Source organism: Cydia amplana, chromosome 11 (genome assembly GCF_948474715.1).
Source record: "Cydia amplana chromosome 11, ilCydAmpl1.1, whole genome shotgun sequence".
Lineage (NCBI taxonomy): Eukaryota > Metazoa > Arthropoda > Insecta > Lepidoptera > Tortricidae > Cydia > Cydia amplana.
This window is the reverse complement of record NC_086079.1, coordinates 8940494-8955818: the sequence shown is the minus strand read 5'-3', so window position 1 is coordinate 8955818 and position 15325 is coordinate 8940494. Positions and strand designations below refer to the sequence as shown.

General features: G+C 36.8%; 1 protein-coding gene across 1 annotated transcript in view; it reads left to right on the top strand.

Annotated features, from left to right (window-relative positions):
• The first annotated feature begins 877 nt into the window (after window positions 1-877).
• The window catches only part of LOC134651947 (dipeptidase 1-like), a 61906-nt gene continuing 47458 nt past the window's right edge, over window positions 878-15325 (top strand). The window contains exon 1 of the mRNA XM_063507079.1: window positions 878-1493. Coding sequence (XP_063363149.1) covers window positions 1335-1493 — 159 coding nt within the window. The 5' untranslated portion in view covers window positions 878-1334. The remainder of the gene's footprint in view (window positions 1494-15325) is intronic.

Below are 15325 nucleotides of genomic sequence, written 5' to 3'. Positions count from 1 at the left end.
CCAAGGGACGCATTTATGCGTTAGGCAGCGGTCGGCAACCTTTTAGCAGCAAAGGTCCACATAGTAGTTAATGAAGCCGACGCGGGCCGCACTTTGTTAATATTTATGACTTTATCAGACATTGTCGTTTGTCAATATAACATACAAAATAGCCAGGGAGGCTCGCGGGCCGTCAGTGACAGGTTCACGGGCCGCAGGTTGCCGACCGCTGCGTTAGAGGGAGCAAGTGATATTGCTATCTCATTCTACAGCATGGGTGCGTCCCTTGGAGTGGCCGGCGCTGGCCCATCGTGTAGAGGAGCCATTAATACTATATACCATCGTCGAGACAAGTAGTTGACCATTCGTAAACCTTATTGTCGTGACAGATTGGGCAATAAAATGTGCTGTAGTAATTTAAACCTACAAATGAAAACAAGTTTTTTGCCGCAAACTGGGGAAAGCTCCCGATGCGGATTCTCGTCATCCCCTAACATAAACTGGGAAATAATGTCGTTAAAATATTACAACCTATTCGCATACATCTTTGAAGGATAAATGAATGATATCTTCTCAACCCGGAAGTTTAATACTCTAGAGATATCAATCGGTGTATTTTCGTAACAGAAATGAAAATTTACGAGCTTTTATAAGAATAAGTTTGTAATTTGTTTGTTACATCTTGAAAAACGGATGATGTATATTTTCCACTAATAAATAAGTGTATTTGTGTTACATGTGTGTTACAAACAATTATCTAACACACACGTATGTTTTATACGATAATGAGTTGATGACAGACCATCATTAAACGTTATTTTAATGCAAACAGCTCGTTGCTCGTTATAGTTTATTACACGTATTTACATGTTTTGTATGATGTTAATTCGATGTGTCGGTAAATAGAAGATGCGGTGTTTGTGTAGGCGACAACGACTGCGACGGCGGTGGCGGTGGCGGTGCCGCGGGCCGCAGGTCGCAGGCCGCGAGGCATTGCGGAGGGCCCGGGGCCGGCGCGAGGCGTGAGGGGCTGTCACGTGGAGCTCGGGGCGCCGGCGCGGCCGGGCCGCCCGGGCGCGCGGACTCGGCGCTCGGCCGGGCTCGCGGCATTCCCCTGCCGGCAGCCGGCCGCTCCGCTATGCGCGCCGCCCCCCGACGCGCCGCGCGCGCCGCGCCTCCGCGCTCATCGGCCGCAGCGAGCCGGGCCCGGCGCTCGCCCTCGGGCCGCGAGAGCCTCCGCTAGTGGTCGGGTTGTATGGTGTGTGGCGCCGGGCGGCGGGCGGGAGGGCAGGTGCCGGCGCGCAGGTGCGGCCCGCGCCCGGCCCGGGTCCGCATTCGCGGCGCGCGGAGCCCTCATGGAGCCTCCCTGGGAGGTGGAGCTGGAGCTGCGGCACCACATCGAGAACTGTTCGTGCACCTGCGACCACATGGGCTACGGAAACTATATGGACTACCAGGTGGCGCCGGCGGCTCACGCTTGCCTATGTCGCGCGATCACCTCGCCACACGCCCACGTACGTGTGCTTGATGTCCTCACCCCATCCGCATGCCACCACACCTGCCGCGGTCCGATAGGGGCCGTCTCCACGTTGTCTTGTTTTCGTTGTCACGTTGTCCATCTCGTTCACTAATAATGACTTGTTTCTTTGTTATTTGGCATGACCTATACGTCCTATAAAAAAAACATGAAAGTAGTTTAAAGTAGATTTATATATTATACGACTTAGGCCCACTTGCACCATTCCACTAACCCGGGGTTAACCAGTTAAACCTGGTGTTTCCATGGTTACCAGTACAAGTTGACACTGAGTAAACGGTTTAAACGCATAACCCCGGGTTAGTGGGATGGTGCAAGTGGGCCTTATACCCTCTTCATCCATTCGTCACCTGCTCGTAATTCCAAAACTTTCATCCATATTATGTAAATAGCACCTTCTTTTGGAGTAATGTCAATATTAGCTATTTCAGTACGTAGGTACTTGATCCGTTATTATTTTATTTTAATAAAATTTAGTCTCTAACATAAAACTTCTCAATAAAACATAATTTATGTATTTAATAAACATGCGGAGCTGTTGAATACTAAATAACTACATGTCAATGAACTCGGGTGCACAAACTATATCGACTGCGTTGTTATGCTTATTGCTTTACTGCATACGAGTATTATTTACGAATATAGTATAGGTTTAGGTAGTTATTAGGTCAATAACGGGTACTAGCTACTAGATCTAGGCATAATCAGTAATATGGTGTCACTAAATACCTGAGCTTTGTCTTGTATATCCCAGATACTAACTGGCAGTTCGTTTGTTCTACTTTGTCCATAGACTAGTAATCCTCTAGACGGAGTTTAGAGCAATTATTTCATGAAACCGATGCTGCCAAAAATACTGGGGTGCGGAGGACGAGGTGAGCGAGTCCCGTGGGTTTATGCGTCGTTGGACTAAAAGTAAATATGGCGATGTATAAAAATGTCTACTTGCATAAGTTCGTGCGTATATAATTTCGACGAAGTATAAAAATGTGCATCTGTATATTAGACCAAATACAAATATGTTGCGGCACTAGACTAAAAGTAAATATGGCGATGTATAAAAATGTCTACTTGCATAAGTTCGTGCGTATATAATTTCGACGAAGTATAAAAATGTGCATCTGTATATTAGACCAAATATAAATATGTTGCGACACTAAAAGTAAATATGGCATATATAAATATTAATAAATATATTTTCAAATGTTCTCAGTTTTTTTTTATAATTTATAGATAAAAGTTTGTCTGTTTAGAATTCAGCTTGTTTGTTGATCGCTTATCTATTAGCTTGTTCATATTTATTGAATATTATTCGTTTTAATTTAAGAACTAGATGTTACGAGGGGATGAATTTGTTCCGTATATGTATTATTATAATCCTGGACCTATGTAAAGAAAGTAGTCATTTTAATATTCCGACTTGATAAGACTTAGACATTTGTATACTTTGAAAGTAGTCATTTTTATATTCCGACTTGATAAGACTTAGACATTTGTATACTTTGAAAGTAGTCATTTTTATATTCCGACTTGATAAGACTTAAACATTTTGAAGTATTGGCTTTCTAATACTCGGACCAATTTTTATTTTATATCTAGACATTTTTATACATCGCCATATTTACTTTTAGTCCAACGACGCATAAACCGTCCCGTGCCGTGATTGGTCCGTTCAAAGACACGGACGTCACAAAAAGACACTTTGACTCGAAAATGGAGTAAAACTACCGTATGTTTGTGGCAGAGGGGGTAGCGCTACTATGCTCAGTCTGGAGGATGTCTTGTCTGTGACTTTGTCCTACCGATCTGTCAAAGTTCAAAAGAGATCATTGTGTAGTAAATTGGTTATCATTATCGCACTGTCATTTTAGTATCTGGGATGTTTAATGGCAATATCAATCCAAAAAAAAATATAGGTACTTACCTAGTCTCTTTTCAAACGGAAACTAAATTAAATAAAAATTACAATCAAGCTTAATTTTTTTTATAAAAAGAATATTGTCTTTTTTTTTCAATAAAAAACATACTTGTTCGAAATCAGATTCCCTTTGGTTTGGTTTGGATTGGTGTAGGTTCGTATCCTACCGACTGCGCCATGTTATATTAGGATTTAAAATAAACGACAGCCATAATTTAGTTTAGTTTAAGAATTATTTATTCATGTTCAATTATAGAAAACCAATATAAAAGTCAAAGACTAACTAAACATACTCTACCAAATTTACAATATTTCACAAAATAAATCATGAAATTATGCAAAAAGTAAATAATAACACGTTTAAACGTATAAACCATTAGCGGAACATTAAATTAACAGTAATTAATCTTATGACGCCATTAATGAAATACACGTACATACATAATTATCAAGTTTCCAAGTTATGTTACCCGTTTAGGTACTTACACCAGTTACACCGTGCACCGTCGTGGTGGACGAAGTTATGTATGTTTCAGGGCATCTCAAATTGATAATTCTGCCCAAACGACCTGTTTATGTGACCATTTAACCCTTGCGGAGTCGTTGTAATCTGTGTTTTCGATATTGTATGACAAGCTGGCAAAAGTAGAAATGTTGTCAAACAAATAATAGAAAACAAAAAAAAACATACAACCGAATTGATAACCTCCTCCTTTTGAAATTTGGAATTCGGTTAAAAATCAAAGATAATTACCTACTTATTTGAGTTACGTATATGCGTAATGTTATTTGTGATATTTTATTTAGCAGGTCCTTTGAAAATTGTTAATTAATATTGATCAAATCGTTATATGTATGTACTTTGCCTCCATTGAAATACCTAATTGTTTTGTAAAAAATACTACCTTTTTCTAAAATGTTTTTTTTTTGTGGTTTCGTTTAAAAGCATTCACACAAATATTAGAATTTCAAATTTGGTCTGCACAAAAGGCATTTATTGTAATAATATTTTTACTGAACAGATATCATTAGTCGTGTATATTCTTTAACTGTCACTGAAACAAATTGAGTGTTTTCGTGAGAATTGTTTTTATGATAAATACTTATTGTCAACCATTAATACCAATAATACCTACTGGCGTATTATTATTAACCACTAGTACCAGCGCAGAACTCGCTCTCTGAAGACGATTTTCTATCTCATAATACCGCAACGTACGGCAAAGGTGCGAAGAATAATTACATCAGCTTTTTGAAAAAATGGGGTTCACGCGTTTATGCGTTAGGTAGGTACGACACTTACGACGTTCGCACCTGCCCTTAATGGGCCAGTGTAAGTGGAGCTCGTGTCGCTTTAAGCCCAACTTGTATTGAGAGGTTCTAGTGAAATGGTATGATATTTCACTTTACTGTTAAAAAACACTCGTAAACGGCTTTAGCATGTAGGTATACGTTGGTATTTTTTGCTTCTATATTTTTGCTTACGAAGGTATATTTCTGTCGATCGATTTTTACATGTTAAAGATATAAGAGATCACTTAAGCAGGGACATTTGCAGGTAGGTACTTAAGACATAATGATAATAATTAGATACCAAAAGCAGCGTATTGTATCGCATCGGCTACCGGAAACTGCTCAGTACAGCCCATTCATAATAAATAATAATAATACATTCATATAATTAATAATACATATTATATCTGTATTAGTACAAGTAAGAGCAAGAAGCTCTGCGAGTACTGTCAAAGCAATATTAAATTGAGATCAAGATTTTAAAGTTTGAATACCGCTTATAAGCGGGTGTGGCAAACGTTAGAACATCAGTTTGCACCTTCCCTTTCCTCCTCTTTTTATTGTAAAAAATATGTATAATTTCACCCAAAATTGATCTTAAAATAACCATGTTTTACTGGCACCTTTAATGTCTAAAAATCGGCGTGATGTGAAAGTGTCATTAGAAGTATATAATTCTGAATTTATACATATAATGTATGTGTAAATGATTTGTTTTTGTAACAGTATAGTTCAAGATTTAACCACCAAACGGATCTCCTAATTGCAGCTTAAGTACTATATTTTTCGCTAACCTTAGGTTTTTTCATTCATGCCGGTCGCTACCGGCCGCTAGCGCTATGAAGGTCAAATGTGGTCACGTTTTTTTCATTAGTGGTCTGCCTCTTTCATTCTAGATATGTAGTATTTAATAAGGACATTGAAAAAATTTAATGTGTAAACGTTTTTTATTTAAGTGTTTTATTTTAAAATCGCTGAAAAAATGAGTACCTAATGTTTAAGTTGATTTGGACCATATTTGAGTGACAATACATATACAGGGTGTTTCCTGTAACAAGAGCAATAAATTAAACTGTAGGCTGTACTCCTCAAACTGACCAACATTTGTTCAGCAACTTTTGAAAATAACCATGTTTTGATTTTTATTACACTTTAAAGTTTATTCTATAAGACGCAATGTATTGGAAATTTTGTTATTTTTAAAGCGTGACAAGCAACGTCAAACGCACTGATGTCAGCGTACATGGAAGGCAATATTTATTTTGTATGAAAAAGAGGAAGTCTAAAGGATTTATAATTTTTAAAAGTTGCTGAACAAATGTTGGTCAGTTTGAGGAGTACAGCCCTTAGTTTAATTTATTGCTCCTGTTACAGGAACCAACCTGTATATATTGAGTGATATATTTAATGTACGTTACCTACCTTGATTGACCCACATTGCGCCACTATGAAAAACCGGATAATAATAATATACACTTTTTTTGTTAAGAAGATTCATCTTTCTGTTGCAAATGTCGTCAGTGAGTACGTTAAAAGCTCATCACAGAGCGGCGTGAAACAGTAAATAATATAGCGTCCGCGTTTAGATTAATTTAACGCCTCGCTTTAACTCAATATTATTCATATCGCTTTATCACTTTTAATATTAGCGTAAACAGATGCTGATTACATCGTATATTTTATTCCCCGACATTTTTACTTACCTAGTCTTACACTACCTACTTAGCTATTTATAATAATTTTCCGATTAGTGTCTCGGCTTTTTCCCTGTCCGACTCGGCTCCGAGTTAATGACACCACATAATAAATGAGCCGAAACCGTTTTTCCGTTAGGCAGTTACTCATTACAACTTGTCTGTCTCGTGTGTAATTACGTAAATAAACAAGGATACTTACTTAAAATTAGCAGCGTGCTTGCTTAAGAGGGCCGTCTTGTTAATAAGTTAAGCAGCTAAATAGCAATTTGTGTGTTGGGTTATTTAGTCTAAACAGTTCAAAACCAAGTGCTAAATGATTTTAAATATTTAACCCGTTTGACGAAAATTCGAAAGCAATGTAATTAAATCGAATATTATGTATAATATTCTTTGATACACTCGATATACTTACATGAGTTGGATCGGAATCGGGTTCGAATATTTTATTTGTATACATGTACATATTACATATACATGTATACATGTACATGTACATACTTGTTTTTATGATAATTTGATGATGCCCATATTAGTTAGAAATAGTAAATTGTTTACTTGCTGAAAATCCGTATGTCGTAAAATGTAGGCCGGCCATTAAAATAGATCATTGGCTAACGCCCTACATCTCAGTTTCGCAAGTGCTAAAAGCGTGTAAACCGCATTCCGAGTTCAGGGGCTTCATTCTCGTATTGCTATATAGGTATATTACATTTGGAATTAAATTGAATTGGTGGTGCGACAACGCAAGTCATGTAAAGGTAGGTAGTGCCTTAGCATGACTTGCTGTCGCGCGTGACTCCTTAATAGCAGCAACCATATCCATACATGAACACACAAAGTTATTTTGCGTGTTTTATTAAAATCAATAGGTATTTGATTTTAAAGTGATATAAACTTCATCACTTACGTACTTATAAGTAAATTATATTTTTCTTGATCGAGTTTAGTGGTAATTTTAATACTAACTTTACTTGTAACTAACAAACTAATGTATATAATCAATAGCAAACGAATGTAGGTATAATCATGCAAGTCGAATATAACCTAGGTAGGTGTAGGTACTTCCAACAACCGTACATATCGATTAAAAATACGACGATAACGATTACGATGACGGGATATGTGTATATATATATATATATAATAGAGATGACGTAATAATAAAGTAGTGTGGTATCATCGAGCAGATCTGATGATGGTTTAGTAGAACCTACAAAATTAGGCTCATATAATTTGCTTTAGCGAGTAATTTTTTTGGGGAAATGTAGAACAGTCGGTAATAAATATTTATCTATAAAAATATTTTTTTCGCTGATACATATTTATTTCACGTCTTTGCTTTATTTTATTCCGAACTTATATACATATGTATATTTATATAGTATTTCCTACATATCTTTACTAAATTCTTGAAGGTTAATATATACCGGTTACATTAAAGAATTTTCAGGTGACTTTATCGACATTGAAGTAAGATAGGTACCGATACATCTTACGTAAAAAAAAATCAGAATACACGTAGAGTTATTTAAATTTGTTTGAACATTACGTCGCGCTTCCTCGTAATGTGAAATTGATACTAAAAAATTAAGAGACTTACAAATTTAAAATATAAAAATATTAGTTACTTAAGAATTTTAGAGTGAAACATTGAGAGCATGTTTAATTGGTAGACCTTATCTTTTTGTAAAACAAATTCAATCCAATTGAATTGGATTCCGAGAATAGAGTCCATTTTTGGCCCTCTGCGGGAGTGCTACGAACGTCCATGTGTTGTCGCGGAAGTGCTACGCCACTGCTACGTCGTAGCACTGCTACGACAAATGGACTCTTTTTCGGTTTTATCGTTTTATTTTCCTTAAACTTTCCTTATTTACAACAAGTTGTAAGGTATGTGTTTTAATATTATTCTGATTAAATTGATATGGATTGTGTAACATAAATATATGTATACAAATCATAAATACATATATTTGATCAGTTTAGTTATAAAATGCACGTACTTTTGTGATTATATGTATTTGGTCCTTTGAACTGGATGGCTTTATTTAAATAATAAATAAATAATAATAAAAATTCGTTTATTAAAAGAAAAAAGATATAATTACATAACTAGCTCAGTGGTCCCACACTAGGATAGGCCTGTGTCGTGGTGACCGCTCTACAGAATTACTACAAACAAACTTTTGGGGTATCTTCTAAACTCTAAAACTAAACTCTCTCACTTTATATGAGATAAAAAACTATGCTAAATGAAATACATGCAAAACTAAGACATACTAACTAATAGCATTGAAGGGATGTTTACAAAAACAACATAACTGCTTAGAGCGGTTGACACTTTTTTAAGAACATTGTTAATCGTTTCAGGTGTCAACCAGTGTAGTCAGTTATGTTGTTTTTGTAAACATCCCTTCAATTGTTATATTATATTTATAGGGCAAATATGCCCGATAACGCATAACAGCCATTGAAAACCAGTTAGAATTCTGAATCTGTGATTTGGGTATTCCAATAAGTTTTTCTCGTGACTGTAAAGTGAAATAAGTAAATCGCTATAATTTTAGGTTTTTAGCTTATAGGCACACTAGATTGGTACACCATTCCAGTAAATCCACAAAAACCCGATACGCACGGCTCTACCCGTATCCGTAGTCACAGTTAATATAGATGTATGAACATAAATCAATCAACCTCTGTGTCACGTTTCCCCCATGACTGACTCGCTAAATGCACAAATAGAAACCGTTGATTTGACCTAAATTCGCAAGAGAGTAAAAGAAATATTTCTTTGACGATAATAGTAAATTAATCACGTCCAAGATTTTAATAACAGGCTTGAACGGCGTACTGTTTCGGGAGTCCTTCATGAAAACCAAGTCAGCAGTCCTCTTAGCTACCATTTTAAGCATGACTTATGTAATAGTCGACGTAAATAAAAACCTAAGTGACAGTCTTGAAAGACACCTCTCTGTTTCCAGTCCTAGGTTTCGACACTGACGGTATACGGAATGAATTGACGGTTTGTTCCTGGTTCGTCGTATTCCTGTTTCGTCGGATTCCTGATTCGTCGTATTCTTGTTTCGTCGGAATTATATACATATAATTAAATATGTCGTGCAGTAAAGCAGTATTTACTAAATATTTACTGGTTTACTGCACGACATATTTAATTATGTGTATATAATTTCGACGAAACAGGAATACGACGAACCAGGAACAAACCACAGCGTTGGTTGCAAAGAATACAATACTTAGTGCATGTTGTAATAACACGAGTCACCCTCTAGTCGGCATTTTGTTCTGTTAGGCTGAGCAATAAAAGTTCTCACATGAGAGCTCATTCCAGGACACGCTGCTCTTTACATCTCAATTCAGCCGGCACTCAATTTTATAGCACTAAAAGCATTTTCAACACATTTTCGGGATGTGTAGGAAATTCCCGGGTGATATAATGGGCCCGATTCAGATTTTGTAATAGATATCTATTAGACATCGCCAAGATACGATAACGATATGTTTAAGATCTAACCTGTCAAATTTGACATTTCCGCGATTCTGGAAATACTTTTGAACGATTTCCACAAGATATTACTTAGAGAACTAATTCACATCTAATAGATATCTAACACGATCTATCGTAAAAGTGACATTGGTTGCCCGAATTGCGCTGCAAAAGAGAACTAGTTGAAATCTAAACTATAACGTATCTAGAATGGATCTAGTACGTGTCGTCTCTTGTGAATATCTTGAAGTTCGAATACGGCAGTATATCAGCTGCGAAACCTAATGTGACAAGGTGATAAAACGTGCATAAACGGTTGCAGTGGCGTGAGAGTGCGCGATACACTCCGCGCTTTGTGTGATATGATAATTTACTATGCGCAGGTAATATTTCAGAGCGAGTAAATGGTTGTAGTGTAGGTGCATTATTCCCCTAGCACGATGAGAGCAAGCTAGCTCTTAATAGTATTGTAATAGGTATTAGATTTATTCCATTGTCATGCACAAACATCACGAGCGGTGTTTTTAATGGGGAATGATTGTTAGAAAATTTTCAATATTCATTGTGACATGTGATAATAACATATATGCAATATGTCTCAATATGACGAGCCTATAACATTATATTTAAGTATAATAAACGTTTGGAAGTGACAATAGTAGTTTATGCAACAGTGATATAATAAGGGTTCTTAAAATTCAAGGGTCGAAGAAAGACCCGAGAATTTTAAGAACCAATTATGAGCTGTTGCATACATTACTTTTTCTATGACAGCTGCAGCAAAAAAAAAAAAAAAAAAAAAAAAAAAAAAAAAAAAAAAAATATTATTAAAAAAAAAGTTATTATTAAAAAAAAGAGTTATTATTAAAAAAAAAGAGTTATTATTTTAAAAAAATTGAGTTATTATTTAAAAAAAAAGAGTTATTATTTAAAAAAAAAAAGAGTTATTATTGTAAATGAAAACATACCTCTTTCAATCAAGATGATCGGAACTTGTATCTTTAAAAAAAATAAAGCAGTTGTATTATACTCATAAGATGACTGCTAGCAGTCATCTTATGAGCCTATAGACAAAGCATTCAAATGACATTGCTTTAGATATCACTGTCAGTCATTTAATTGACACATTTAAGTGCTGGAGTAGAAAAAATATTTAAGTTTATAATATGTATATGACGGCGCATCAAGAGAATTGGCTTGATGGCGCTAGTATCGCGTGTTTGATTTCGGAACGAAACGTGACAGCTGTCAAAGTGACGTAACACCGAGCGCTGGGGTGGCGGCCATGTTGATTAGAGTGACAGTTATGATTCGGAGGTCGCCATGTTGCGCTCGCGCCTCACGTGCTACGGTGGAACGCCATATTAATTCTAATCGAAAGTAATCTATGTCAAATACTGTGTTACAAGTGTAATTTAATTCTAAATTCGATTATACGTTTGAGAAGCTATTCGGAACAACTTTTATTTCGACAAACCTGGTCTCCTGGCCCGAATACCCGCCAAAATGGATTCCTTGAATAAAGGTGTACAGAATGATCACAATTATGCTTCTTTATCAGAAGTGGGATGATCATAAATGTGCGTAAGCAGGCTTACTACACCTGAGTTTGATATTAGCAACTTATGGACCACGCATTCGCATTATCAGTCAGGAGTGGTCGAGCGAACAAATATTGAAGCCATATCTTTTCTTGCAGATGCTCCACTAGGTGACTAATCGCACGAGGGCGTGCGACAGTCAGGGTTGGCCGTGACGGCGCATCAAGAGAATTGGCTTGATGGCGCTAGTATCGCGTGTTTGATTTCGGAACGAAACGTGACAGCTGTCAAAGTGACGTAACACCGAGCGCTGGGGTGGCGGCCATGTTGATTAGAGTGACAGTTATGATTCGGAGGTCGCCATGTTGCGCTCGCGCCTCACGTGCTACGGTGGAACGCCATATTAATTCTAATCGAAAGTAATCTATGTCAAATACTGTGTTACAAGTGTAATTTAATTCTAAATTCGATTATACGTTTGAGAAGCTATTCGGAACAACTTTTATTTCGACAAACCTTACAGGTGCTTCTTTAGAAGCATAATTGTGATCATTCTGTACACCTTTATTCAAGGAATCCATTTTGGCGGGTATTCGGGCCAGGAGACCAGGTTTGTCGAAATAAAAGTTGTTCCGAATAGCTTCTCAAACGTATAATCGAATTTAGAATTAAATTACACTTGTAACACAGTATTTGACATAGATTACTTTCGATTAGAATTAATATGGCGTTCCACCGTAGCACGTGAGGCGCGAGCGCAACATGGCGACCTCCGAATCATAACTGTCACTCTAATCAACATGGCCGCCACCCCAGCGCTCGGTGTTACGTCACTTTGACAGCTGTCACGTTTCGTTCCGAAATCAAACACGCGATACTAGCGCCATCAAGCCAATTCTCTTGATGCGCCGTCATATACTAAAACAATGCTTCCTTGCCCCATCGCCGAATGAACATGTTGAACGTTATTTGACCTAAATTAGTATAGTGACCGTATCACTACATAGTATAAAACAAAGTCGCTTCCCGCGCTGTCTGTCTGTATGCTTAGATCTTTAAAACTACGCAACGGACTTTGATGCGGTTTTTTTTAATAGATAGAGTGATTCAAGAGGAAGGTTTATGTATACCTAATTTGTTAACCCGTGCGAAGCCGGGGCGGGTCGCTAGTTAAAATATATAATGTTTTTAGTTATACCCTGGCAAGCCTACTACCTACATACTTAAACCATTACACAGTTGCGAAACGCTACAAAAACCCATTAACTATATACAGGGTGACATTTGAGTCGTGATCAGTAATATGTTTTTCTAACTCCATAAACAACGAGCAATTTAATGCCCATACTCTTACTAAAATCAGACCAGATTTTTTTAATTTGTTTGTTTATTTTTTGTCATTTTTTAGGGTTCCGTAGCCAAAAGGAACAAAACGGAACCCTTATAGATTCGTCATGTCTGTCTGTCTGTCCGTCTGTCTGTCCGTCCGTATGTCACAGCCACTTTTCTCCGAAACTATGAGAACTATACTGTTGAAACTTGGTAAGTAGATGTATTCTGTGAACCGCATTAAGATTTTCACACAAAAATAGAAAAGAAACAATAAATTTTTGGGGTTCCCCATACTTCGAACTGAAACTCAAAATTTTTTTTTTCATCAAACCCATACGTGTGGGGTATCTATGGATAGGTCTTCAAAAATGATATTGACGTTTCTAATATCATTTTTTTCTAAACTGAATAGTTTGCGCGAGAGACACTTCCAAAGTGGTAAAATGTGTGTCCCCCCCCCTGTAACTTCTAAAATAAGAGAATGATAAAACTAAAAAAAATATATGATGTACATTACCATGTAAACTTCCACCGAAAATTGGTTTGAACGAGATCTAGTAAGTAGTTTTTTTTTATACGTCATAAATCGCCTAAATACGGAACCCTTCATGGGCGAGTCCGACTCGCACTTGGCCGCTTTTATTTACTTTTATTTTACTTTTACAATGTGGTATTTAAACAGCTTTGTAAGATATTTCAAATGAAAAATTAAGTAAATTTTATTTCTAACTGGGACAAATGACAAAATTGATGTCAATGACAGTTCCGATTCAAAGAGGCGATTCAATTTACTAATTTAAATATCTTAATAAGCTGTTGTAATATCCTAAATCCACTTACAAAAGTAAAATAAATGACAAAAAATAAAAAATATCTTGTCTGATTTTAGTAAGAGTAGGGGCATTAAATTGCTCGTTGTTTATGGAGTTAGAAAAAACATATTACTGATCACGACTCAAATGTCAGTATACTTAAATTGAAAATAAATATCACGCGATTCATGTGTCAGAACTGGCTGAGCATTGGAAGCGCATTTCCAACGTCGAGATTGTATCGAGCACCTTTCTTATTTTTCTTGCGATACTTCCGTCGCGCCCGGCCCGCGCGCGCGGTCCGATATCCTGCTGTCGACACGTGTGCCTCTCGTCAAAAATTGATACCTTTACGTTCTACGTTTGTACCCTCTATTCACTATTTATTCCAACTGCCGTTTCATTTGATCACTTGCACTTTATCTCCGATTTGGTTTTTTAGAGGTGGGGGTGTGAGCTCATTCAATAGCTGCGATTTGAATTGGTTATTTACTGAGAAATATGGACGTGCGCGTAATAAAATGTATAAATATGGCTAAGCCAAGTATGTATATTCTTATTCCGTTTTGAACATATGCATACATATATATTAGTATGTAATGTGGTACACATTACATACTAATTTTAGTTCGAGAATTGGTGCAACTAAAGAGTTATAAAATGGCATGTTGATGAAAATAAATAAATATTTGGGGACAATCTTACACAGATGGACCTAGCCCCAAACTAAGCAAAGTATAATTCCCTGGAGGGAAAGTACCTACTCTAAATAATAAGTACCTATAACTCCCTGGAGCAAAACTACCTATTACTCTAAATAATGGAGATAGCTAATTACACTTAAAAGAAATATTCCTTTGTTTTCGAAAAGAAACAAAACTGCATTCAAAGATTTAAAAAATACGCTTCCCTCACCCAGGAATCGAACCGGCTAAAATTCCTGAAACTACTTTTATGGCACGAATGAATAAGGATAATCAATAAGGACAATCATAACAATCGAATCACTCAATCACTCTAATAAACAAGGAAAGAGAAGAAAAAAATGGATATATAAATGTATGAGCCCCTCTAACTTTAAACAAAGGGTCCAAAAAAAAGTGAAAGTAGAGAATAATAAAGACATAACAAGCATGATCAGTTAAGGCATCTTCCCTTCATCGAAAAGACATGCAAAGGTATTCCCTTTAGCTTGTAATGTATTTTATATGATACCTTTAATAGCCCCCGTTCAAGGCAGCCTATTGTAACGGACGTTACGGACAGGTAACTACGGGACCCTACACTGAGCATGGCCTGACATGCTCTTGGCCGGTTTTTTTAAATATTCATTAATCAAGTATAGACATGTAGACTGTTGAATTGCTCCTCTAAAACTCAACTATGACAAATTACTTAGAATAGAATTGATCATTTCTTGGCCAACCTAACGTTTACAGTATGTATGTTCGTACATGACAATCACTTGTGTACACGTACAGTCAAAGAATTTGATTTCCGTACCATTTCGTACCTTGTCACAGTGATAATCAATATGAAAGTCGATAGGGCCCTCATACTATAATAATTGTCACTATGACAAGCAGGGATGTTGTGGATGCCGATTTTTTGACATCCGCGGACGCGGATGCGGATGCGGATTTTTAGAGGCTCACATCCGCGGATGAAACTCCCCTAGCGAGTCGCTGGCAGTTAATGTATTAAATAAAAC